The sequence below is a fragment of the Dasypus novemcinctus genome, chromosome 4 (genome assembly GCF_030445035.2).
Source record: "Dasypus novemcinctus isolate mDasNov1 chromosome 4, mDasNov1.1.hap2, whole genome shotgun sequence".
Classification (NCBI taxonomy): domain Eukaryota; kingdom Metazoa; phylum Chordata; class Mammalia; order Cingulata; family Dasypodidae; genus Dasypus; species Dasypus novemcinctus.
The window spans coordinates 85,329,449-85,354,154 of NC_080676.1; the positions used below are offsets into that span (position 1 = coordinate 85,329,449).

At 36.8% G+C, this 24,706-nt stretch overlaps 1 protein-coding gene across 6 annotated transcripts in view; it reads left to right on the forward strand.

Moving 5' to 3' along the window:
• Positions 1 to 24,706, forward strand: part of LSAMP (limbic system associated membrane protein) — a 1,652,779-nt gene that overhangs the window by 1,595,842 nt on the left and 32,231 nt on the right. For 4 of the 6 annotated variants that reach the window (XM_058295790.2, XM_071214778.1, XM_012518430.4 and 1 more), the window contains 4 exons: positions 1 to 135; positions 9,650 to 9,770; positions 10,228 to 10,376; positions 16,946 to 16,981. In XM_058295790.2, the coding sequence (XP_058151773.1) occupies positions 1 to 135; positions 9,650 to 9,770; positions 10,228 to 10,376; positions 16,946 to 16,981 (441 nt within the window). The remainder of the gene's footprint in view (positions 136 to 9,649; positions 9,771 to 10,227; positions 10,377 to 16,945; positions 16,982 to 24,706) is intronic. The other 2 variants (XM_058295791.1, XM_004475628.4) reach the window with 1 other exon arrangement.

The following is a 24,706-nucleotide window of genomic DNA, read 5'->3' on the forward strand; positions in this document are numbered from 1 at the left end:
GAAGAGAATTTGAAGGAGAAGAAGAGTATCTGGAGATTCTCGGAATCACCAGGGAGCAATCAGGCAAATATGAGTGCAAAGCTGCCAATGAGGTTTCCTCAGCAGATGTCAAACAAGTCAAGATCACTGTGAACTGTGAGTATGGCAAACGTCAGCAGGTGCTATGTGCCCAGGCCCACCTCCACCTCCAGCAGGTTCTAAAGATCCCATTAGCAAAAGAACATTGCATTTCAAGCAGACAATCTTGTAGTTAGGGGTGCATATTTTCACATCGGACATGTTGAAAGGTAGGACTTGGCCTTTGAATTGATAAATTGACTCTTCCAATTCTAAGTGTAACCCATAATTTTTTCAATATTCATCCTGTCTTTTATTCAGACCATAGAATTAAGAAAACATTATCAAACAGCATGAACACTTGTGGCAATCACTTTCTGGTTTTCTTGGAGATAAATGTCATAGATACCATATTGGAAAGAGGAACAATTAATATTTACATTAACTAGAATTCCCACCTTAATGCATTGTTAAAAATGAATAATTCAAAATCGAGCTTTATCCTCTGCTATTTAACTAATTGTCTTTAGGAACATATGGAAGTAACTGTGGTCAGGTGCCTTGTGTCCCCAGTGGCTAACAGCAATGTCTGATAAGTTAATTTGTGTTATCTATTTGTCCCCAAGTATGGGCATTAGAGAGAAGATTTCACTAAGATGCATAGGTAAGTGGGCATACTTTGAACTTCTCAGATGAAAGGATCCTTAGATGTAGTTCAAAAGGGGTAGAGAAGCAGGGGGAGAGAATCCATGTGATGTGTGTCACCCAGCAAAGGAATAAAGAGAATTCATTTACCCTGTCCCATTAGGAGTGACTTTCCACATCATTCAAATTCAAGTTCCCACATCACACAATTGTGGCCTGTGATAAGTTTAGCTAGTGTCTTGACAGTTTTAACCTTCTTATGCATTTAACACACATACACAATCACACATATATTAACATATATACATTTATATACATACATACACATAACACACACATACAGATGCACTTGCACAAACATCATATACCATATATGAAAGTATGTTTTAGGCCTTGATGAATTATTTTCTGTCATTTTATGTCTTCCATGAAGTGTGTGCCAACAAACTCTAATCTTTTCAATAACCATTGCAGGTTACAAATGAAATAATTTATTTCATTTTAGAGTTTAAGAAACTGATGCCCAATGAGGTAAAATTGCCGTCCCCAAGTGACACAGAAAGAAGTATAGGAAAAGGAATTTAGATGCAGCCTTGTTTGATTCTATAATCCATGCTTTCAGGACAGAGAGAAGAGGGGAAGGAGGAGTTTTCGATTCTTCATACCTACTATGTGCACCATTGGATTAAGGGATTTACACTTGTCATTTAATCCTCAGTAAACCCATGAGATAAACATCATTAATCCTACTTTAGAAATTTAGAAACCGAAGCTTAGAGACCTGTGTTTTTCTGCTTTGTTTCCTACAGCCTTGCTCTAACCATGCAACGTTCTGAAAAGACAAGGAATGTCCTTCATGCTATCCCTAGAAGGTTCCAATACATATGACCCTTCCCTAGACATTTATAGTACTAATTTCCAAGAAGCAGGAGCTGCATTTGATGAACACTGACAGTGCTTTTATCCCTAGCAGTCTACGAATTTTTTAGTCATGGAGTTTTGAAATGCCAATATTACTATTCTTTTCTAGTACTGGGTGTTTTTCAAAGACACATTAATGATCTCAGTGTTATAAAATGCTTTAGGACCTTTTTATTTCACATGAAAGGCAATTTCTTTGGCTGTTTATATAAGTTTATAATTAGGTTAGTAGGCTTTTATGTTCCCACAGTCATGCCACCATCTTCTACCTCTTCGCCCAATTTTGGAGTCAAGATTTCATTTTCTCTTAATTAACCTTCATCTTAATTAGATTTCTGAAAGCCCAATCATGGAGTACATAGAAAATATTTATGCTTCCATTGTGTGAAAGAAACATCAAAGTGGTCTGGATTGCAGATGGTTCCCAAGATCAAAGCCAGCCGCCTGGGCCCTGTTATTATTAGTGCAATTAGTCTGACATTGCTCCTTCTTGTCTGTCCCCAAAGTGTAACTTAGAACAGCAGAAAATACTGATAATTTTCAATAAAAGGCTTTTATGAAAATGCAAGCTTTTCTTAGCAATGAGTGAACCACAGGAGTATGTGAACAAAACCACAGGATTCTAAAAAGACCCTATCTCATAACAAATTACATGGAAGTCTACAGTGAGCTTAGGCAGATGTCCAGTGTGTCCTAACCAGCAGCACATAGCACATGGTTGACCTTATAAAAATTTCTCAGTAAATGTTTCCTGAGTAAGTAGGTAAAAAACTCACAGGTAAATTTTGCCCTTTTAACATTTCCCCAAACTTTGCAAATGATCTTGATTACAAATCAGAAAGCATATTCTAATATAAATTTCCTTTGGAATCATCTTTGTACCAACACTCTATAAGCTGTGTTTATTATATTATGTTATGTTATATTATTTTATATTTTATATTATGTTATATTACACTACAGTATGGTATGGTATGGTATGGTATGATATGGTATGGTAACACAGCTAATTAGCAGGTTAAAAAGACATTGGACTTATTGTCTTGTCCAAAAATTTCATTTTAAGTAGATGGAGTCTCCAAGATTGAATTAGAGAACCAGATCCAGCTAACAAAACCCTTGCATAGTGAAAACTATCCAGGATCTTCTTTGTAACCTCATCTAAGCCTGACTGCTATGAAAATGCCCCACAGGTTAAACTGCTTCCTTTTCCTTTTCAAAACATTGTAATTAGGTCAGGGGACCAGGATGGCTAAAATAACTAATGGTATAACAGATTATTGTAATGAAACAAACACTGAGTACCCCTAAAAAAATCCCAGTGCTGGATACTTTCTCCCACCAAATTCTGATTCATTGTTTCATTTACTGAATCAGTCTGCCAGAAGATATTTGTTGCAGGGTGGGAAACAAGGGATACATAATAGCATATCCTTTTAGCTCACAAACTCAGTTCTATGGTCTCTCCCTTTTACTTCTCTCAGAAAACCCTCCTCCATAGAAAGTCCTCTGCATTGCAAACAGCCATGTTACACACAAAATCTACTTTTCATAGTGGTAGAAGTTCCTGGAGTTTAAAGAAAGTTAAATTATTGACATTAAATCTCTTCAATGAAATACAATTAGTAATGTTTTGCCCAATAGACAAGATTTCTGGTTGCCTGTATCTTACCACAGGGTAGCTAATTTCTTCTAGAAGCCGCCCTAGGGACAAACTGACTTTCATTACAAGTTCCAGGTATAATCCCTCAATTTCAGTTGACATTCCCTCTGTCCACTTCTGTCACAGTGTTCCTACAATGCTTTAAAAGTATTTTTACCTCTGGACTTTCTCACCCTAGTGCCCAGTATCCCTAGAATAATATCTAAGAAATAGCAAATATTTGATAACTATAGACTATTAATTTTATTTAGACTCTACCTGTACTCCTATTTCTGGAGAAATTCTTCTCAAAAGCTGTCCCCAGCTCTCAACCCTGCCCTACCCCCAATCCAACTGGCCAGCTAATATGTCCACTTTCTGCCTTCCCACAGCGACCCCTCCAATTGGGTTCACATTGCCGCTCTTTCTAACTCCTTTTTCCTCCCCTCATTTCCCTTTGAACTCACCTCTACCTCCATCCTGTGTCCACAGCTACTCAATGCAACCCAGGTGCTGGGGGACTTGGAATGCTGGCATATCTAAAACTCACCCTTACATTTGATTGTCATTTATTTAGAAGATGCAGAAATTACTATAAAATACACACTTAGAACTGGAGAACAGTTCCACATAATGTGTACGTATTTTAACTGGACTCTTCAGTGCTTAGATTCAAAAATTTCCTAATGAGGAAGTTTTAGGAAAATAACTACTCAGTATAGAACCAGCCTGGTCACCTTCTTTAGCTATCCATAGCTACACCTACCCAGTGCCAACCTAAGTTTATTCTTTTGTTTAAGAGTAACAATAAAGCACATCTTAATAGTGATGAACCTATTATGAGATTTTCAGAAGAATTATTTAGTAAGAATTCAGAGTATTGTATTTTTCCACCATAATTTTGCAATATGAACAAAATCATAATTTTCTGAGTACCTGCAGAGAACCAGGAACTTGGCTGGAAATTTTGTACACACTCACTGTAACCATCACATCAATGGTGATGAACCAAGTAGGGAGGCTCTGTGGGCTAGACTTCTCCAATGAGGAAGGGTATTTATATTTTATCACTGAAATTTTTAGACTTGCCAGTGCTTGGTGATTTTTTTTTTTAAGACAAACTTCTAGTCATTATTATTATTATTATTATTATTATTAAGTTCTTTACAAATATGACCTTTCTTCTTGCCTGTACCCTCTTCCTACCCACCTTGGTACACTTCTGCACATTACGCCAGTGAGATCATTGGTATCATCCCCATGTATAAATGACAAAAACAAGCACTGACACAAAAACAAATGCCTTGTGAGTGGCAGTCTAATTTACAAGTCTAACTCCAAAGCCCATTCTTCTTTCATGATATCATGCTGATAATAATAATAATAATAATATAATACATTTAATTGTTTTAGATGTTAAAAATGTTCTCATATACATAATTTCATTGGATTTTTACATCAAGCCTGTGAATTAGGTAGGCAGGTATCTTAGTTTGCCGGAGCTGCTATGACAAAGACTGCACAGTAAGGAAGCTTAAGTAATGGATAGTTTGGGAGGCTAGAAGTAAAACATCAATATCTTAACAGGCCATGCTTTCCCCCAGAGTCTGTAGCATCCTGCTGCTGGCGTGTCACAAATCTTGGAGTTCCTTAGCTTGAATCTCTGCCTTCATCACATGCTCATCTGTCTCTTTGGTTTCTTTTTTGTGGCTTTCTCTAACTTTTGCCTTCTGCAGACTGAATGCAAATGAATTTCCTTTCTTTATAAGGCCTCTAGTCATGTGGATTAAGGTGTACCCTGATTCAGTGTGGACTCATCTAAAATGGATCTTTGATGATCCTATTCACAAATGAGTCCACACCTTAGCTAATTCTAACATCTTCCAGAGTCCTATTTACAAATGGGCTTACTCTCCCTGGAACACAAATTCAGACTTGAACATGTCTTCATGAGGCACCGATTCAATTTCCAATGACAGGTGGCATCACCTACATTCATAGATAAGATGCTTGAGGGGGCGGTGACATCCGGTGTGGCTGAAGCTGAAACCAAGCCCATCACTCTGACACATAATCTGTTTCTATCCACTATGTCACATTTTGTGCTATATTTTGGTACTCTATAAATAGCAGAAATCTGCAACATTTACTTTCAAGGGACCAGTACGGTCCCTAAACGGTATTTTCTTTATTAGGAACTCATTTTCTCTGCAAGAACTCTTTCAGATAAAAGCAGGAGAACAGAGACATTCAAAACATGGGCTCCAGAGCATGATAGGCCTGGGTATAAAATGTGGACTCCACCAAATACTAGCTGTGTGACTTGGACAAGTTACTAACCCTCTATGAGTCTGTCTTTTCATCCATAAAATAAGGTTTCTAATACTTAACTCATAGGGCTATTATTAGGATGAAAAGAATATCTAGAGACTAGTACAGTGCTGACACATGGCAAATGGCTGTAAATTGGATCCTTTATTATGAGTTTTCTTTTTTATTATTATTCCCAATATATAGAAGATTAAATAAATGATATTTTGTTTCTTAGCACAGTGTCATAGTTATCATATTCATTTTAAATGAGTCTTGCTCTTTGTAATGTAAGAAGAAATGCCTTATTAATATTTTTAGAACCCAGAATTTTAATGTAATAAAACTGAAAGAGTCTTCCAACAACTGTAAAGAATAACAATGGATCTCCATGCAGCATTTTTATGAGGCCACATTTTTATTTTAACCATATTTTGAGCAAGAACAACTATTATTTTAACAGCACTAGGCACACCACAGTATGATTTGTAATAATTTTTCTTAGCCTCATCTATACAGAATTCATTACAAATGAGTTTTTGAAATATTCATTCCAATAAGCCATGAAAGGAACAGGTCCACACTGTTGTGTCATTTGAGAAATATTAAGAACAACTTATTCTCCATTCATTTATCAGTATCTGCAAATTTGCCCTGGTACTAAAATCTTCCGAGGTTCTTAAGCAGAGAAGGAAATGTTTGGCCTTTGTAAATGACCCCTGTCATTCTGCCCCAAGGTCAATGCCCTCAGAAGTGCTCAGTCCCATGCTGGGGTCTCTGATGAGTGGCATGATACTTAGCCGTCCAAGTTCCAAACAAATTGAGAAATAAGTAACAGAGTGGTGCAAGAATTCAAAACTCCTTTGTTATAGATCAAGGTGTTAAAGGTAGTAGGTGAGTGGCAGATGTACCTTCCAATCATGGCAGTACTGGGCTGGGCTAGGCCTACCCTCAGGTGAAGGGGAAGGAGAGAGCCCCAGGAAGGTGTCCAGCATGAGACGCAGAGGAGAACTTCTGCTTCCTGTCAGGAGCTTTGTCTCAAGAGGAAGAAAGGGAAGAGATGAACCAAACAAACCATTTCTTCTTCCTAAGTTTATCCATCAGAAAAACCATTCCTTCTATGTGAGGAGTTACTATCCCCTAAAATCACACACCTTGGACTTGCATACTTGCTCCTGTGGTAGAGGGATTTGAAAGCGTCTACCATGGCATGATTAGATTGCAGTGCCAGAGCTAGGAGTACCAGTGGTGGTGATGGTGAAAAGTGTGAAACTTGGCCTGGGTTTAGGTTGGATTGGCAAAGCGGTAGTCATCATCAAGGATTTGTCAGTTATAATCACGGTGCTACAAAAATGGATAAACAGTGGTGAAAACTCATTTTACAAATTGGAAATTGAATAAGCCAATAGACTCACAAGCAAAATCTCTCTCCAACCAACATAGATGGGCCACTGTGGGAGTCACTGGCAGTGTTAGAACCTGATATGGGAAGAAGTGAGGAAGGGAAACTAGTACTTACAGAGTGTTTTACTATTGGTTGACTATTTCTTTTCTTCTACATCTTGTCTCAGTGGATCACATCACCCAGAAGTCCAAACCAGAATGATCTTTTATGCCCTGGCTTCTTTTCCTCACTTTTCACGTGTAATCCATTGCTTGTCTTGTGGATTCTGTGGTTCGTGTCTCTGAAATCTGTTTACTCCCTTCCAGCCCTTTTGTCCCAATCTTAGTGTAGGCTATCTCTGGATTACTTCAGCAGCCTCCAAATGCACCTCTCTGCTTCCAGTTCCTACATTGTTTTTATGAGGAAATTGAAGTAGCATGTCTCTGGGCAAAATACTAATCTCTCAAATGAGGGAGAGAAAGCTTGGAATTTGCTCAGGTCTATCAAACTCTAAATCAATTTGCTCAGGTCTATCAAACTCTAAATCCGAATTCTTGACCTCTGTTCTATGCCCCACTCCTATAAAAACACCACCCATTACCACTACCACCAATTACTTCATTATTCTTTGAACTAACGGGCTCTAAATGGTCTACGTGGCTAATCACAGTATGATAGAATTTTAAATGGGCCTCAGTGATCATTTTAAGCTAACTCCTGCTTTTAAAGACTCTTGCTCAAGCCACACTTCTGGCTAGGTGCAGAGTCAAAATCACACCTTAGGTTTCTTATTCCTGACTGCTAATTCTGACTCCTAAACCATGGAATGATACACCAGTTAGTATTTAGAGAGTTAGCAACTTAAGGGTTAAGGGCATTATGGGAATGGAACACACTTGGGCCATAATGACACCAACTGCCTATTTGTGAAGAATGGACATTTTAGACTAGAATTGGAGTTTTTTATAGCTGGAACTTATTCTATACATCATTAAAGTATGGACCTTCATTTTATAAGTAATAAAACCAAGGCCCAGAGAGATAAAACTGTTTGATGAGATTTCCAAAGAGCCAAACTGAAATTAAATTCCAGGACTCCTAGCTTCCCATCCAAGATTCCTTCCACTGTGTTGTACTGCCCTTTGTGCCTCTACAAAAAATGAAGCTAAGTCAAAACAAAACAATAGAAAAACACTGTGACTGTTTGCAAATGGGCTGACAGAGCTTATCCAAATGTGCTCCAACTCCTCCTCATTCTGATAGTGATTTAAAGATGTCGATGCTGGTGTGAAAATGAAATGGGGGAGAAAATTGCAGACTAACCTGATGCTTTTGTACATTCTTTTTAACTTACAAGATTAGAGTCTTCTACAGACAGAAAACTTGGAAATTTTTTTTCTAATATGAAGAAAGCATATTAGAACATAAAAACACACTTATTCAAAAAAAAAGTGAGGTGAGCCAGGTGCTGAAGTTTGCTTGATTCCTTTTTTTAATTCAAACTTTATTTCATATTCAAAAAAGAGAATAGACAAAAGGCAGCTCAGAAGCATTATTCCTAAAATATTCTGTCCAGGCTCCTTTATCTCTGATTGGTTCTTGTATACTAGAGTTTACTTTATTAATTTTCCAAAATGTGTTTTTGTCTTTCTCTCTCTTTCTCTCTCCACAGAGTCTAAGCAGATTGCTTGGGTCTATTTTTCTCATGCACACATAGCCAAGTTGCCATTTTCTATCAACTGGCCTTTGGATGGAAGGGTTTTCTATTTGAAGGCCCATAACCTGTACAAAACAGCTTCATCAAAGTAGGAGCTCAAGTCTACCATCCTATGTCAGTCATATGGACCTGTAAACACTTGTTCCACCCACTATGGGATCACATTAAAGAACTAGAGCAAATTAGAAGGTTAAATGCATTTCTGAGCTCATTTGAAGCCTATTAATAGTTTCGTAGGCCCAGGCCTAGGAATTAACAATTAAGTACACAGCAGCCAAAAAGCATAGGAAATGGATACATTGGGAAGGCTTCCATGTACCAGAGAGTCTTCAAATTGTACTACCAAACATAAAAGTGAAATTCACCAGGGTGTTAGTGGTAAGGGAATACATAGGTTAAAGAAAGGTAAAATAATCACCCAATACTAGTTTTTTGGTGTTTTTTTCCCCTGAATTTCTGCAAAAATGTCAGGCCAAGCTTGGAGGGGAAGATGACCCTTCAGTTATTTTCATCAAACTCCTCAAAGCCAGCTCAACTTTAATGATGATGATGACAATGATGATAGTGAAAAAGAAAAATGACCACATTTTCATTTAAAACCCTAAGCCCTTTAGTATCACAGTTTGTCTTATTAAAGGAGAAAAAAAAACTAGGCAAATATTATAATACACAGTTGGAATAATTAATGGTTTATTGAAGGAGGGAAAAAGCATCCAAGTTCCATAAAATCTGTTGAGGGTCCCATTTAAGTAAACTATGCCTATGGTTTCACTCACTACCTCTCATTTTATTTCATGTTCTAGTGAAATTGTGTTCATGTTCTAGTCCCACTCAGTTGATCACATAATTCATGTAAATAGAGCTCAAGACAGTTCCCTTCATGTCCCTTTCCAACCAGATTGTCCTTCCTTGCATGGAATTCTGGAGCGCAGTCTGACTCTCACATGAACCTGTGTGCCTGTCCTTCCTACAGATCCCCCCACTATCACAGAATCCAAGAGCAATGAAGCTACCACAGGGCGACAAGCTTCACTCAAATGTGAGGCCTCGGCAGTGCCTGCGCCTGACTTCGAGTGGTACCGGGATGACACCAGGTATGGGCCAAAGCTGCCATAGCCCCCTTGCTCTGCCACCTGTTTCTAGGTCAGGAACCATAATTATGAAAATTGCAATTATGTAGACCTGTACTATTATGCCCGTCTTGTTCCATATCCCCTTATTAAGTGCTTTGTGTCTGTAGCTGTTAAAGCTGAAGCCCCAAAATGCAAAAAGTGAGGTAGGTGACCTGGTTAGTAGGTTCCACCTGCATAACTTTCTTGCCTATAGCGGAATCTCAAGCCAGTTGGAACTCATCCATTTCTGAGTCTTCTTTGTCAATGGACATTGATTCTGATAACGAGGGATTACACAATTAAAATGTGGAATTGAGAGGGAACTGCAAACTCTGCTTCCTTTCCCTTCTTTCCCTCCAAATGTTATGATGGGGAAGGAAACGCTAAGTTAAAAATGTAGTCAGTGTTTCCTTTCATACTTCTGTTTTTGAACTCTTAGGATAAACAGCGCCAATGGCCTCGAGATTAAGAGCACAGAGGGCCAGTCCTCCCTGACGGTGACCAACGTCACGGAGGAGCACTACGGTAACTATACCTGCGTGGCTGCCAACAAGCTGGGAGTCACCAACGCCAGCCTCGTCCTTTTCAGTAAGTATACCAAAGCAGGGCCCAGTCACACAGAGTTAAGTTTATTGAAGTCTCACTTGGAAAACTTGAAAATATACCCTTATCTATTAAAGGTAAACTTATGCAAAATTAAAACATAGTCACTGGAACAAAAATACAGGGTTCTTAATCAGCATACCTAAGGAGAGATTTACAAATGCAGGGACTTCTCTGTTTATTGGTTTAATTTTGATAACTGCCTTGGTTTGTTTTTTGGTGTTTTTTGTTTATTTTTATTGTCTTTCATGGTTGGTTAAACCTCAAGTATATTCAGAGAACACAAATCTCTTTGATAATGGTCTCTTAAAGAGCAAAACCTAGAAGTTTATGGCAGTTTTAAAAAATGGCAGTTATGAGAATATCCGAGGAAGAAATATTTAGTGTGAATGGATAAGGTGACTGAAGAAGGGAGAGGCTGAAAAAAGAGTATTTTTAACAACACAAGAGGAGCTTTAGAATGAATGATTAAAAAAACATAAAATCTAGGGGATGAAATATGGTTACAGAAAGGTTTTCATGTGACAGCAGGAGATATTACTTTTCTGATCCTCTTTTGGAACAGAGATGAAATGATAGGAAAGAGGAACATTTCAGAAAACCAGATAAAATCCTGAAAGCAGACCAGATAAAATCCTGAAAGCAGACTAGAGAGTGAGAAGTCATGTTAAAGTAACCGACATTACTAGGAGACCCTGCTTTAGAGTCTTGCTCTCTAGCACTGTGTGATCCTCTCAGGCAGCTGACATCCGCACCTGGTTTGCCCAGTGGCTAGGAGCATAGTAGCAAGTGCCCCCGGACAGACAGAAGTTTGATGGGTGGAATCAGGGGGAAATGATAAAATGTGTAATAGGCACACATGTATTAGAATAACTAAAACAAACAAAAAAGTTTGTACATGTTGAATCTGAAAGTTTATTTGGACCAATGGGAAAAAGCCAAAGAACTTGTTTTGGTTGTTTTTGTTGTTGTTTTGGAATAACACAAGTTCAATTGGAAAAGCTAGAAATTCTATAACTGGGAGAGATGGCTCCATCTTACTTTATTCAGTTTGGGTGAGCCTTCAAGGAAAAACAATTTTTAGGAGAAAAATCAATTTAAGTGAGCAATCTCTTGAAATGTAGTGTTAAAGCCATTTAAAACTACTCCAGATCCATCTCCACTTGTAAAAAGACACCACCACAAAGTACTCTAAATTTGGCCTTCAGTTTCTCATTCATAACTCTCTTTGATTCAGTCTATGATGGTTTGGTGGGATATGACTATACAAATGCTGTGTCAATATGGAGTTTAAAATTCCTACTCCTGTTTACTTGTCTCCAAAGATCAAACGTCAGTGTTCTTTGCTTCAGCTAGAGATAGCAATATCCCAAGACACCTGAGAAGATATTAAGAAATGTACTTGCCTGCTAAAACAAAGTAGCCTCAACAATTAACTTGAGATTCCAACAAATCTAAGTTGACCTGATTGAGAAGAACATAGCTTAATAGGAAGATTTATGGGGATTGGAAAGGAATAAATGGAACAACAATAAATTTGCATTAAAGAATATTTTCTTACTTTCCCACCCAGAATAAGATGTTAATGATTATTTAAAACCATAAGTGAAATGATACTGATAGAGAGAAGAAGAGGAAGGAGGGTGGAAGGACAGAATACTTGAGGAGGAGAGAGAACATGGAGTAGGAAAAAGAACTGATCATACTGCCAGTACTCTGGGTGGTGTTGAAAGGTAAATCTCAAACCCATAATCTCTTCACACTATTCATAAAGTTCTATTTAAAGGACTGAACCCGCGCCCCCCCCCCCCAAAAAAAAATAAATTTAAAGAGTCTTTCAAAAGTCCCGTTTGTAAACTGAAAATCAGGGAATTTAGCATGTATCTTAACATTGCATTGCCTTTGCTGACCTGGCAGAAGTCACCCTAAATTATTTCTTTGTGCATTGCACGGTGCAGTGATGACTGGCATTCCACTTCCCAGGTTGTCCACACCAACCTACAGAACAGCCCTTGCGGGCGCTGGTTCTGTAACATGTGCATCAGCACTTGGTTTGGAATTGATTTCCCACCTTCTGGGAAAGTTCAGAAGTTTATAACTTACTGAAGAATAGAATGCTAAAGGTCATTAGGTTTTGATGTACAAAGGAGATATTAAAACTGCAGAAAATCAGAGTACCAGCTGTCCTGTTTCTTAGATCTGAGGCATAAGAGCGAACATTTTAAGGGCGAGGCGCTTGCTCCTTCTGTAGTAGGAGTGGAACCCTCTCCCACCCCAATCAGGTTTGGAGGGTTCACTGTTACAGACTGCCCAGCTGGAGTCTTGAGATTGCAGCTCTGTGGAAGCATTTTTTCACATAGGCCAAGAGAAGAAAAAAAGGAAAGGAAAAGGGAAAAAGAAAGTACGTGAATAGTTTGATTGCCCATTTCTTAAAGTGAAATAAGTGGATTTGAGAAGAAGGAAGACACTGAAAATGTGGGTGTCTATACTTTTCCGCAGATCAGGGTCAGGAGGGCAGAGATGCCTGGGGGGCATCTGAGGCCAGCCAGCTCTGACGGAGAGCACTGTGTGGGCAGCTGACCAAGCGAGTCCAGAGCAGATGAGGCAGCTGGGAAGCTGCTGCGAGCTAGGGACAGCAGCAGGTAGAAACCCAGAGCCAGGGCCTCTGAAGAGTTCTTGATGATTCATCTTGGTTGGTGGGTCAGCACATTTTTCATCCATGTCCAAAGCATTAACATGTGCTGACTTTTCACACAGTGTCAATTTGTGGTCACTGATTCATCTTGTCCCCAACCACATACATACCTATACTTCTCCACTCTTAATTCAACCATTGATCTCTAAAGGTGTCAAAATTATTGATTGAGAGGGTGAGCCTACATTGTATCCACAGCCATTTTTTCCATAAGCCAATGGAAGCATTCGTTTCTCATTTGTCTTGTTTTCCATATATTCCAACATTCTGTTTGTCTAGGATCCATACCACTTCAGTCTATATACACATGCAATACCCTTTATATTTTTTTTCCTTGTCCCTGAGAAAAGCATTGTCTCATATAATTTTTCTGAGTACATTAATCCTATAGCAAAACATGTGTGGACTATGTTTTGGCTCCTTAATCTTTGGAATATACATTGCCTAGATAATTCTTGGACTTCTGGAGATGCCAAGAAAAGTTCACTGTCAGCACACGAAGCAAACAGTTTCCATATTTCCACCTTGTTGACCAAGATGTGCCCACAAAGAAAAGCTTTCTTGTTATAGTTTAAGCTGAGTTAGTTCAAAGCAATAAATAGGAAGAATAAGGATGATGGTAAACGTTCATGCTTTTAATTAACAACTGAGTCCTTGCCAATGTACTAGGCATTGTGTACTGTGCTAAATGCTTCACATACATGATCTCATTTAATCTTCATGGCAACCCTATTAGGTACTCATATTTCTCCCTCGTACAAAGAGGTTAATGAGTACAAGTATGTAAGGCTGAGCTGAAATTTAAATTCAGGTAGTCTGTTTCCAGAGCCAGGACTCTAGACCAGTATATTATCTAGATTTTTGTATGTGGGGAAAATGGTAGGGGATATATCTTTTGTAATTTGGAGGTGAGAAGACTTCTAATATCTTTGTCCTTTTTTTCCCACTTAATGAAGTATTTATCCTGGGTTAATATTGTTATAGTCCTTCCTACCCAGAATCATTGTTTTGGCATCCTCCCACCTCTATTTCCATTAATCCCCACCAGGCTGCAGGCCACTAGATTAGTTAGGCTGTTGGCACTTTAGTTTGTTGATCTTCTAAGGTAGTGTTCCAGCCTAGTAGTCATTATTTGGATTGAGGAGTGGAATATTCCCACATGTTAAAGAAGAGCAGTCCTACTGATCAATTGCCTTCTACTTAGAGAAGTGTAAAGATTAATAAGATATTTTGAGGCTCTTGAGAACCAAAGAATAAAAATACAAAGAAATCTACACCTGACCAAGTCACATTGTGTAGGAAGCTGTTTTTAATTTTCTTTTTCATTTTAAATGATCATTAATCTGTATACCTATAATTAAAATTCCAAGTACTATCTAAGCAACCCAGCACTGGAGACAGTCATAAAGAAAGCTCCCCTTCTTTAGAAATCATTTTAAGCTGTTACCTTAGAAGTCCAGTGTTTAAACTTATAACACATGATGATGTTAGTTAAGATTTGGCAAAGCCGCTTAATCAGCTACTTTTGGATGCTACATAATAAAACAGTTTGAGCAGCTATTTGAACACTACCCAAATGTATTTCAAAAGACTAGCTAGAAAGTTAGGACTTTCTCTAGGTAGAAAAGGAAACAGGTGGGCACTGGAACTAGTTTCAATTTCAAGAATAAGCATTGAATATGCTGAACCTCTGTATTACCCACTAGAAAATAAAGGAAAATCATATCTGCATTAATAATTCTCTCAATCCCAGCTTTTGTTATTCAAGTACTTTTAATCCAAAAAGTGGCCCCACAGAATTGGCAAATACCTCTCTACACCTGCTCCCCATTTAGCAGATAAGTAACCCAAAGCTCAGAGTTGAGACTTTCTAAGAGCCACATCATAAAGCAATAGAGCCAAATTTTCAGTTCTCTTCTGAAACCTTCCCAATCAGCTACTAAACTATCCTTACCTCCTCAAGGATTATCAGCCCAAAGAGAACCAGAGAGGACCAAGTCACACCCCAATCAAACACCTATTTTGAATCTTCAAAGTTGAAGGACTTCTTTTTTCATATAAGTGGTATTCAAAATCACTTTACTCTCTTACAGGAGCCCACCACCCCTGGCATACAACTATAAAATAGCAGCAGAGTGAGGGTAGAAGAATAAGGATAAAATGCTAGGATGGAGAAACATCGACAGAATGATAAATCAGTACATTGGAATTAAGAGAATAATTAATAGGACCTGAGAGGGCTAAGATGAATTCAGGGTGGAGTGAAGATGACAGTAACAAGAGGGGAAGCAGCTCAAAAGGCCATGGAAGGAGGGTGGGTGTGAGGGTTTTGCAATATAAATGGTTTTGTATAAATGAGGGCAGAGTGTATTTGCCCAGCTGTGAACAGTGTGATGAGACAATATTAAGCTGAGTCATTTAAACAGTCTGAATAATAATAGTAATAATAGAAATGCAATACAGTAGATGGAGTATAATATGGGACAGTAGTCTCCAACTGCTACATAAATGCTGAGAGCAGTTTAGCTATTTATTTTCAAAGCTGGAAACTTAATACCAAATAACCAGTGGAGGTTTAAACCATTTTTCTATTTGACACTTGTATAACTAAGACACGATTGTTCACTGGGCTATAATTGACCTGCTCTATCTTAATGTACTTAGGAAACTTTCACATTAAGCTACAACTTTCAGCCAAGCAGAGTAAAGTTCACTCTGCAAAGGTGACTGGGTTTTTTCAATGTTCAGATTTACTGAGCTCCCAAAGTACAGTAACTCTAAGCTTGTGGTATAAGATGATGGGCAGATCAAATTTGAATATGCACATAATCATTTCCATGGTTTTATTTTTGCTGATTTTTATTTCTAGTTGGTCTTTATTCAGCAAGCTACTTGGGATATGGGAATGTAGAAAAATATGTGCTAATTCTGTTACGCTTTAGAATTTGGGTAACAAGTAAGGCATTCCATCTAATGCACATTTCTAACTTTCTGAACCATCCTTGGTTGAGGATTTAGAGATAAACCTGAGTGTTTGATGAAATAAATAAAAGCTACCTTAAAGCCTGAACTGAGCATTTCAATTTTTGGTCATCAGCTTAGGTAGGGCGCTGTAAGGGACTCATAAACTAAGACCACAGCATTCAAAAGAAAAGCACTTCTTATTACTCTATGGGATGTATCATCAAGCCAGTTTGACTGGTTTATCAAATTTCAAGTGAAATTGTATTATAACAAAGATGGTGAGTTTGAGGAAGAGATTAAAATTAAAATTATATCATGGCAAGAAATCAATTACTTTGACATTACCCTGACACTGGTATCAGTAATGTGGAAGTGAAAATTTGAGGGAAAAGTTAATATTTCTCAAAATAAATTTTCTGGGTGCTTGGCTAAGCTGATATAAGCTGTAAGGCTTAGGGAGAGCAAAGACACCCATAGGTCCATCTGGCCTGGGTTAAAGAGACCAGAACCTGGACCAAGATTCATGACCTCGATTTGATCACTACTAACTTACGTCCTCAAACCCAGCTCTCCAAACGATCTGTAATCTCCATGGTGGGTTTTTCCAGGGAATGGTAAGATCCTCTTCATAGTGTTTTACTACAATCTAACATTGTCTCCTACTTAAGCTAAATTACTACTTAAGCTAAATTTTTAAAAAGTCTCCGAATTACAATTTCACTAATAGTTTTCTTTGATGTTTTGATGTCAATTTAAAGGACCAAGTATGCTTTATGGAAGATATAATCCTATAGCATAGAAATTCATCAGTTTTATAATTGTTTGGGTATCTAAACATGACATATATATTAATATATAAACTCTCCATGATGTTTACTATTTTTTCCCCCTTTAGAGCGTGTTTTACCCACAATCCCCCACCCCATTCAAGGTCAGTATGATTTTTGTCACTGTAGCTCTGCTGCTGGGTCATTCTCCATCACCTATCATGGGCAAAATACATGAAAGGGAAAACATAGTCACAAAATTTACAAACAACAGAGATCTTTTCTTCCCTAAAACCTTCTAAAAAAGTCAATCAGTTGCCACCAAACCAATGGGTCTGTCACTTGAACTAATACTTAATTGCTCCATAGTGGGGAAGATAATGCTGAACTTAGAAACCAATTTTTCCTCAATCAGTATTTATTACAGATAACTTCACATTCTTGGAACACAGCCAATTTAATTCTTTAGTCCCCCAAAATATGAATCTTTTGACTGACCATCCTCACATTTGGACGCTCCTACAATCAGAATCTGATGTCTTTGGTATTGATTGTAAAAATGACTTCATATATTGCCAAAGGTGAAATTCAACAAGATTTCAACAAAGGCATTATTTTTCTTAAAATCTTGGTCAATTCAGGGACATTTTCTCTTAGAAAACACAAATTAAAAAACAAAGTAGGGGAGCGGGCATAGCTCAGTGATTGAGCACCTGCTTTGCATGTACGAGTTCCTAGGCTCAATCCCCGGTACCTCCAAAAAAAAAAAAAAAAGTAAAAGAGATTTCTTAAAACATGAATAAACATTTATTTTTAAAAAATAAAATAAACACAAAGTAGACATTCTGTATTCCCTTCATAAATTTTCTACATACTCGAGTTAAATTTTGCCTCCTACAGCATATTTAGATGCAAGTTGCAACTACAACCTTCTAGCTTAAGGCTATTTAAAGGCAAATTGGCAAATAAAATTAAAACAATACAAAAAATCTGAAATGAAAGCAACCTACCATTGAAATTAAATTCCAGAAAAGTGATTTGCAAATAACACTCAAAGACCTGAGAATAAAATGGAAACTAGGCTATGCAGGGCCTAGTGTGGAAAAATAAATCCAATTAAAAAAGATTATCTTATACACTGTAAAGGAAATGTGCTCAGAATTAAAGGTAAAAAGCTGCTGTTTTAGAAGGTTAAAGACAGATCATGTTTCATTAACACTTGCCCAAACTAGAAATTAGTCCAAAATTGTGTGTAGATATTCAAAATGTCAAAAATGCAATTGTTTTGCATATGTATCTATTCATATATATGCAAACTTATATTAATTTTATTTGGAATGAGACTATGAACATTTCAAGGATCAACTAGGCAGCTTAATAAAAAATTCTTCAATTTTAAGAAGAGGCCAAACTATCTTTATTATTAAAGCTTAGAAGAACTCTAATGAATAAAAAACTTCCCTAAAATATTAATGAGATCTGCTTCTTACCCCAGCCACTAAAAATAAAGACTGCTACAATGTGGCCATTTTCTCTTCTTAACAAAAATCTTAGTGTACATGGAAAATATCTCCTTTTGAATTCCTAACATGACACAATTATTTTAAGACATATATCTTCCAGGGATGCTGCAGAGATTGACACTATTTTCTCATGTCTCCATCTTGCAAATATCTTGATGTGACAAACATGTACCCACACACATTTGTCCCAATGGATAGCATTCTCAAAAAGGCCATGCTCCATCCCTTGTAGAATGTCACAAAGGCACTAGTTATTCTTTATGGAGCGGTTCTGCAATCACAAGCCCAAATATTTTATCTGATCATGTATTACGATATATGTTAACATTGCAAAAAATGAAACCAAACACTGCTCACAAAGGGTAGCAATCAGATATTGAAAAACAGTCTGGTCTAGAGATGGAGTGCATGGGATTTTGCTAAACTTTATATTTTCTCACAAACTGAATTGTTGATTGGAGAATGACCCTGGTTTGATTTCATGTTGTAGGTAGACTGTAGTTAGCTTTCTTAGACCTGATAGTTTTTAGAGAATATAATTTATCTTACTACTAATACTTTGGGCTTCTGCTGGTAGACATTGAAAAGCTGTTGAGACTTGGGATAGCTGGTACAAGAGGTTGGTATAGGAAGACAATATCCTCTTTAAGTTCTCTGTTCTTTACAAGTACTTTAAACTTCCAGAGACCGAATCCCTTATTTCTTCTTTCCAGTCAATATGGCAAGCCATATGAAATGCAGTTTCACTTGGAAAGAAATACTAGCAATAGGATTCCTAAACCTTTTTATAGTGCCATTTAAGTACCCAAATATCTATGAAAAGCATGCTTCACTGTTGTCATACCCATAGCACAAGATACAACTATATGCAATTTAAATATCATATATTGTCGTCTTCTATGTGGAAAACTAAACTTGAATTCTAAAATATTAACATGTCTCTAAGCAGTTGACTGATGTAAAATGGCCTGCCGAATTTTGGTCTGATTAATTTTCTTAAGGTGTTTTGAAAGTAAGAGTCACAACGATCTTTTTCTGTCCTCCATCATAAGAAAAGGGAACTTTCCCAGCTACTTTCCAACCTACCAGAAACACATGTTTAATTTCAGCTACTTCATTGTTAATATCTCTCATTGTCAGGTCTCCCCTCCTCTTCCCACTCTATATGGCTCATCAAGCTGAGTGGTGATAAATAGCAGAGTCATAGCAGGAATTCAGTCCTAAACCCCTTCAAAATGTAATTAAACAAAAACAACTCTCAATAAATCAAACAGATTTTCCTTGGGTTTCTCTCATCATGTTGCTTGATTTTCTGCAGTGATAATAATACCACTATCTGGAATTCCACCAAAGGGTGATTTGTATTAACTATGGCCAATCATAAATTTTCAAATGCCCTTTCCTCTTCTGCCAACAACAACAACAAACAAACAAAGCTGTGTATTTCCCGTTCCTTAATTTAAAAGATATATATAAATAAGTAAAATAAAAGCTTCCATCCCTGATCTGTTTCTAGATAGGTGTTTCCTCCCCCACCCCATTCATTTTAATTTAGAGTTATTTATTCTGAAATGAGTCCTGAATTGCATATATTTGCATAACTAACCCTGACTACATGCTGCAGAAAATCCTCTGAATTGTAAAATGAGTGGGTTCTAAAAGTCTGAGGGAACTCTTCTCACTTTGTTATGCTCAAATCATTTCCCGAGGCCCATAAACACTTGAGAAGGTTGACATTGCAGCTTGCCTCCTCCTCTTAAGCCTACTCACCATTCTTTATGATGAAAGTGTACCTAGAGAGGCCCTCACATTTAGAGGGACTGTAGGTTCAAATGAGTTGATGAAACGAGCCTCAGAAAGTAAAAATAAAGTGAAAGAGGAGAAAGGACAAGAATAAACCACTATGTTTGCTTTTTAGAACCCTCAAGTAGAGAATTCCCTTGAGCCTGGGGCATTCTGGGCTCAATCAGCTCATCCTTTTCTGATCACCTCCACTTTTAAAAAGAAAAACCTGGAATGTGTCTCACTTGTTTGCCTCCCATCTGATTATTTATCCCAAGTGAACAGCCTTTCCATTCACTAACCCCGTGTGGCGAATGGGTTTGGGAAATGATGAGATTATCTCTCAGGCTCAGCATTGCACAGCTGCTTGCCATTCAGTCCCTGTTTTTCCATTGATAAAATGCATTGCACATGGCTGGGTTTGCATGATTAATACAGCTGTCTAAAGCTCACTCTGAAAACAAACACAACCCCCCAAAATTAAAGTTTTAAAAGAAAATAAAATTTAACCCACAAACAAACAAGGCTTACAGAAATCCTAAATCAGCCTGGCATATTTTCTCCCAAAGGAAGATTGGTGTCCTTGTAGGCAGACTCTGGCATCAGATCAGCAAGATTCTAGCCACAGGAGGAAAAGAGAGATAATCTGCCCTCTCTTGGCTCTCCCAGGAATGTGTTCTCAAAAATGGCATACCACTGGGTACAAGTGAAGCTGAGAGAAAAATCCTGAACATGTCTGTGCCAAGAAGATGACTGGATAATCCCAACACCTTCATTTATATTCCCTAGGATATCAACATTGGTATCAATGTTAAATGCTTCTTTTCAGCTCTGTGTTGTAACAGCAGTTTTACCTTGTCTAATAATAACAGTAATATTAATAATAATGATATTAGCCAACATACATGGTGGGTTTATCATACAACAACAGTGTTCTCAGGGCTTTTGCAAGTATTAAGCTAATTAATTAATCCCCAAAAGCCTAAGAAGGTAACACACATGCTCCCACACTTAAAAATATATATATGTGTATTCTTTATTAGAGAAGTTGTGGGTTTACAGAAAAATCGTGCATAAAATAGAGTTGCCATAAACCACCCCCACCCTGACATGCGCAGTTTTCCCTGTTACTAACACTTCCAATAGTGTGATATTTGTTTCACAAAAAATGAAACAATATTATTTATAGTTATACTATTAAAGACAGTCCATAGTTTACATTAGTGGTTTCTCTAAAATTTTTATACCAGGACCATGTGTGTAACCTAAAATTTTACCTTTTAAACCACATTCAAATATATAATAGCGTGGTTTAAATACATTCACAATGTTGTATACTACCATCACTACCATCTATTACCAAAACTTTTCTATCACCCCAAACAGAAACTCTGTAACATTTAAGCACTAATTCTCCATTCCCTAGGCCCACCCAGCCCCTCATAACCTGTATTCTAATTTCTGAATTTTTGAATTAATTTTTTCTAATTATTTCATATCAGTGAGATCATATAATATTTGCCCCTTTGTATTTGAGTTATTTCATTCAACAAACAACTTCAAGGTCCATCCATATTGTTGCATGTACCAGAGGGTCACTCCTTTTTTACAAGTAAATAGTATTCTATTGTATGTATATACCACATTTTGTTTATCCATTCATCTGTTCATGGACACTTGGGTTCCTTCCATCTTTTGACAATTGTAAATAATGCTGCTATGAACATCAGTGTGCAAATATCTGTTCAAATCCCTACTTTCAATTCTTTTAAGTATATAGCAAGAAGTAGGAATGCTGATAATTTTACACTTAGCCTTCTGAAAAACTGCCAAACTGTTTTCTACAGTTTTTACACTCACACCAACAAGGAGTAAGTGTTCCTATTTTTCCACATCCTCTCCAACACTTATTTTCCATTTTGTAAATTGTAGCCATCCTAGAGTGTGTGAAATGACATCACATTGTGCTTTTGATTTTTATTAGACCAATTGTATATCTTCTTTTGAGAAATATCTATTCAAGTCTTTTACCCATTTATTAATTGGGTTGTTTGTCTTTTTATTGTTGACTTCTAGGATTGCTGTCTATTAAATGAAATAGTTTGTTTTTCAGAGTAATGATTTTATTTTTTCAAGCTTTATTTCGAATTCAAAAAATGAAATAACAGATAAAAGCCAGCTTAACAAATTATGGAAGCATTACTCCAAAAAATTCTGTCCAGGCACTTTTATCTCATTTAATCCTAAAAATGAACTCGATTTTCATTTGAGTTCTAACACTGTTCCTCCAGTGTTAGAAAGAAGTCTTGATAATAAACCCTTACTGATATGCAGTTTCCAAATATTTTCTTTCATTCTGTAGGTTATCTTCTACTTTAATGAAGTCCTTTGGTGCACAAAAGTTTTCAATTTTCATGAGGTTCCATTTGTCTATTTTTTTCTTTTGTTGCTTATGCTTTTGGTGTAAAGTCTAAGAAACCATTGCCTAACATGAGGTTCCATAGATGCTCCCCACTCTTTTATTCTAGGAGTTTTATAGGTTGGTTCTTATGGTTAGGGTTAATTTTTTAAATATAATGTCAGTAGGGGTCCACATTCATTCTTTTGAATGGGTATATATCTAGTTTTCCCAGCAATATTTGTTAAGAGGCTATTCTTTTCCCAATTAGTAGCCTTGACATCATTTTCAAAAATTAATTGGCCATGGATTTGGTTTATTTTAGAACTCTCAATTTGATTCCAAATCGATGTCTGTCCTTTGTTCCAGTCCACACTATTTTGATTACTGTAGCTTTGTAATATATTTTAATATCAGGGAGTGTGTCTTTTCATTTCATTCTTCTTTTCTAAGATGGTTTTGGCCATTTCACCCATCCATATAAATTTGATAATTGGCTTTTCCATTTCTGCAAAGAAGGCTAATGGAATTTTGGGGGATTGCATTGAATCTGTAAATTACTTCATGTAGAATTGACATCTTAACAATATTTACTCCTCCAATCCATGAACACAGAATGTCCTTCCATTTCTTTAGATCCTCTTTGGTTTCTATTAGTGATGTTTTGTAGGTCTCCATGAACAAGTCCTTTACATCCATAAATTTATTCCTAGATATTTGATTCTTTTAGTTGTTTTGTGAAATTTTTTTCTTGATTTCTTCTTCAAATTGCTCATTACTGATGTATAGAAAAACAAAACTGATTTTTGCACATTGATCTTATACCCTGCCACATTACTGAATTCATTTATTAGCTCTTGTAGCTTTGTAGTGGATTTTTCATGATTTTCTATACATAGGATCATGTCATCTGCAAATAGGGAAAATTTTACTTCTTCCTTTCCAATTTGAATGTCTTTTATTTATTTTTCTGCCATAATTCCTCTGGCTAGAATTTCAAGTAAAATGTTGAATAACAGTGGTCACAGTGGACATCCTTATCTTGTTCCTGATTTTGAGGGAAAGTCAGACTTTCACCATTGAGTGTGATATTAGCATTGGGTTTTTCATATATGTCCTTTATCATGTTGAGGAATTTCCTTCTATTCCTAGTTTTCTGAGTGTTTTTATCAAGAAGGGGTACTGGATTTTGCACTTGTCTTTTCTTACTAATTGAGATGATCATGTGTTTTCTTATTCTATCATTCTACTAATGTAGTGTATTACATTAACTCGTTTTTTAAATGTTTAACCACACTTACAGAAATGGGAAAAATTCTACTTGATCATAGTGTATAATTCTTTTAATGTGTTGTTGGATTCAGTTTGCTAGTAATTTGTTGAGGAATTTTTTCATCTATGTTTATTAGGGAATTTATCTATCATTTTCTTTTCTTGTGTAATTTTATCTGGCTTTGGTATTAGAGTGATGTTGGCCTCATACAATTAGTTAGAGCGTATTCTCTGCTCTTCGATAATTTTTGAAAGAGTTTGAGCAGGAGTGGTGTTGATTCTTCTTAGAATGTTTAATAAAATTCACCAGTGAAGCCCCTGGTCCTGGGCTTTACTTTGTTAAGAGGTTTTTGATTACCAGTTCAGTCTCCTTGCTTTGTATTGGTCTATTGAGATGTTCTATTTCTTCTCAGGTTAGTGCAGGTAGTTTGGGTTTCTAGAAATTTGCCCATTTCATCCAGATTATCTAATTCGTTGGCATACAGTTGTTCATATTATAATATTCTCTTCTAATCCTTTTTATTTCTGTGGGGTCAGTAGTAAGGTCTCCCTTTTATTTCTGATTTTAGTTGTTTGCTTCTGCTCTCTTTTTTCTTTGTCAGTCTAGCTAAGTGTTTGCCAATTTTATTGATCTTTTCAGAGAATCAGCTTTTGATTTTGTTGATTCTACTTTCATTTTTATTCTATTTTGATAATCTCTGATCTAATCTGTGTTATCTCCTTCATTCTGCTCACTTTGAGTTTAGTTTGCTCTTCTTTTTCTAGATCCACCAGTTTTTAGGTTTCTGATTTGAGATCTTTCTTCTTTTTTAATGAAAGCATTGAGAGCTATAAATTTCCCACTGAGATATCCCTTTGCTGTATACCATAAGTTTTGTTATATTGTGTTTTTGTTTTCATTTACCTCCAATTAT